Genomic DNA, 3,313 nt, shown 5'->3' with positions numbered 1-3,313 from the left:
CAAGATCTTGCCAGTCTTCTGGTCAGACATCCCAGGAGCTGTCTGAATCCGAGGGTGGCATGTTTCACAGACAAGATTCAGCTCTTGTTTGTCCAAGGCATTCACAGCATCTCCATTCTCGTCATCCTTTACCCTTTCTCCAGGTGTTTGTTAGAGGCTGATAACACCTCTGCCTACTTCAGTGGTTGTTACATTCCTCTTCTGCTTCTTCTGGGGAGACCTGAATCACCCAGGGGCACCTGCTCTTCTCCCTGTTTGCGCTGCTTTGGGTTCAGTCAGGGTTACTTACACTCATTCCTGCCCACAGCAGTTAGAGACTTTCTGGGCTGCCTTTATTGTTCACATGGCGACTTTTGTGTCACCCTGGGCGTGTCCGTGGCACCGACCTTTCACACCCGAACGACTTCTCAAACCTCCCTTTGAAATCAGTGGAGCAAAAAAGGCGTTTGCCGAGGAGGCAATTAATTTCACGCTGCAGCTGCCAGTGGATGTAAGTCAGATGGATTGGTTTTGTTTCTCCCCACGCGTTACAGAGTCCAGAAGATGGAGATGTAAAACGTCTGGTGCTGTAGACGGCTGTGTTTAGGAGAGAGGAATCCCCCACTACAAGAGGGATGTTCCGAGCATCTCGTAGAGGATGGAGAAGAACTTTCTCCAGTGCAGAGATCTTGTGCGAATAAAGGATGAGTTTAGTCTCCTCTGATTTAGGGACAGAGCACTTCCAGCGTGCGTGCTGGCCCTGCCACCTGCGTGACTTGTGTTACACAGATTGCTGGCCTGAGAGCAAAAGACACTCTTCAGTACCGGCTGGCTGCACTGGTTAATTCATGTTTTTAAACATCCAGTGCTGATTTGAGCTTGGAAACAGACACCTGCCTGAGCCCTGAGTATCCGTCAGGTGTGTGCTCAAATGTTCCGTTCAGGGATCGGTGCCAGCTCACTGGAGCCGGCTGTAAAACTCCAACCCCGTCATGCACTGACCGGCCTAAAATGTCCAAGAGTCATCAGATCTTGTTGCTGCTCTCTTAAAAGCTGTAACCTTTCCTTTCTCCTGTACTCACAAGGACATACAGGGTGAAGTTAGTTCTGAAACTGTCTCGTTTTACGGCCCTGAAATGTTAATTTTGAACGTCGATGTAAAGGACAGATTGAAAACCAAACCAAACCCAAGCAGACAGAAAGGCACTTTCCTTTGTAGCAGTTTCTGGCTGCACTGCAGTGAGACACTGGGGAAACTCGGAAGTGCCGGGGGGTGTTGTTTTCAGCTCACCGCCCCCGACGCTTTTTTTGCCAAAGCAGCAATCAGGGAGATGCTGGTGCTTGAGAAAGGGGTGATTTTGAGAAACAAAACACACTTGAGATATTGCCAACGATCAGTCCATACGTTTGCCCCTGGAAGTCGCACGGGTCGGTATCTGCGGGAGTTGCTGCCGCGAGAGCGCGGGTTTCGTACCCTGCTGCCAGCAACGGCCTTTGCTTCACGGTACAAAAGCGTAAGCCTCTATTTCGGTACGCTGCTGCCTCCGCCGGCATGTGTCGGCTCAGTCTCGCTGCCTGGCATTTAGGTGGTGTTCAGTGAATCCTGGTGGCGTCCGGTCTTCCTGAACAGGAGGCATGCAGGGATGGCGCCGGTGTAGCATTCTGGGGTATAAATAGCATCGATGGCCATTTTTTTTTTTTGCTCTGTGAGGGTCTGTACAGAGTCTAAGAGAAGATCCGGGGCTGTCAAGCACCTTTTGACTCCCCTCTGGTCCCGAATGGGCAGGAGGGGTTGTCACAGAGATGTGAGGAGCAGAGGGGGGAAGCCTGTCAGAAGAGAGGAGGTTTCCTCGCTGTTTGACCACCGAGTTGCTGTAGCAGTGAGACCCTGAGGTCGCGGGCAACCGCTCTCCCGTACTTCAGAGCTCGGGAGGAACTCAGGCGTAGGCTTTCTCTTTTAAGGTACAGGCTTCCCAGGGTTACAACCTTACTGCTCTTGGCTGAGCAGTAGAGGTTACATCATCGATTTCAGGATCCCCCTCCTCCCCCCGCCAAGTTTCGTGGTGGAAAGTAGCAGTGGCAGACGGGTGCTTTTCGGAAGGGCAGAGAGACGGGCTCCTCTCTGAGCAGCTGGTGTCTTTTATTAAGCCAAAACAGGTGTGGAGGAAAAGTTCAGGCTAACGAATTTTGTGCCTTGTCACGGGGCGGGTTTGTTAGGGCGTTTGAAACTGCACCGAGTTTCTTCCGGGTGCCGGGTTTGTAAGCAAGAGGGTTGTGCTCGTGGTCAAAGAAGAGAAGAAGAAGCTGAGGGGAAGGACAGCTACGTCAAAAAAATTGTTAGTCATCAGGGAAATAGGCTGTAGCCGTGCAATTAGTTGTGCTCGTGGTCAAAGAAGAGAAGAAGAAGCTGAGGGGAAGGACAGCTACGTCAAAAAAATTAATTGTTAGTCACCAGGGAAATAGGCTGTAGCCATGCAATTAGTTGTAACTGATTGCTGCCTTTGATTCTCCTGGAATAGCAAGGCATTCCGAAATGCTTGGGGCTGGTTTTCTGTCAGCATCAAAACCACAGCGTGCGCAGGAGTCGTGAAGAGTCTTTTTCACAAGTGGACTTGGTTCCTCCGTTGGGTAAGGTGCTTTGAACATGCTGGTAAGGCTGGATGCTAAAAGACAATGACCTCACTTGTCATTTTCCAGGAAAAATACTGAACATCCACCCGTCTCTACTGCCTTCTTTCAAGGGAGCAAATGCCCACAAACTGGTGTTACAAGCTGGAGTCCGCGTCACCGGCTGCACTGTGCACTTCGTGGCTGTAAGTGCTTCCTTCTCCTTCCCTTCAACCCTGTAATGCATCAGTCTTAAGATCTGCCCTCGGGGCTTGTTTGGAACACCCTGACACCATCACGTTCGATCGCCTTTTCTCCCTTGTTCATTCACAGCATTATGAGGCAACGTAGTGCTTTGGTTTGCTGTCCCTGGAGAAGGACTGGAAAGAAGGAGTCAGTGCTGGAGTTTTAACTTAGTTAACTTTTTCCCTAAGCATCCCACTGCTGCCTTCCACCAGTTGCGGTGGGGTTACTGGTTCGTACAAGGCCTTGGCTGGCCCAAAATCTTTACTGCCACACAGCACCGACTTCCTAGATTTTGTCATACGACCTTCCTTCTTTGTGGCTTTCCAAAAAATAAAAAACCAACCCAGAAAGCAAAACTGGAAATAGCACAGGAAGCTCAGATTTGTCAAGAAGTATTCCAGTGTTTGTGGGAACAGAGAGGAAACTTGGCAATTTTTGTAAGTCGGAAAGTAAGAAAACGAAAGGCAGAGATCTCTGAACG

The 3,313-nt window shown here is 50.1% G+C and overlaps 1 protein-coding gene across 1 annotated transcript in view; it reads left to right on the top strand.

Moving 5' to 3' along the window:
* Nucleotides 1-2,676: 2,676 nt before the first annotated feature.
* Nucleotides 2,677-3,313, top strand: part of LOC104506542 (trifunctional purine biosynthetic protein adenosine-3-like) — a gene marked incomplete at its 5' end in the record, with an annotated part of 1,520 nt that continues 883 nt past the window's right edge. Inside the window, one exon of the mRNA XM_010147523.1 lies at nt 2,677-2,792. Within this exon, the coding sequence (XP_010145825.1) occupies nt 2,677-2,792 (116 nt within the window). The remainder of the gene's footprint in view (nt 2,793-3,313) is intronic.

Source organism: Eurypyga helias, unplaced genomic scaffold, assembly GCF_000690775.1.
Source record: "Eurypyga helias isolate BGI_N326 unplaced genomic scaffold, ASM69077v1 scaffold7500, whole genome shotgun sequence".
Classification (NCBI taxonomy): domain Eukaryota; kingdom Metazoa; phylum Chordata; class Aves; order Eurypygiformes; family Eurypygidae; genus Eurypyga; species Eurypyga helias.
Note: the sequence above shows the minus strand (reverse complement) of the source record. Positions and strands in the feature narration are given on the sequence as shown.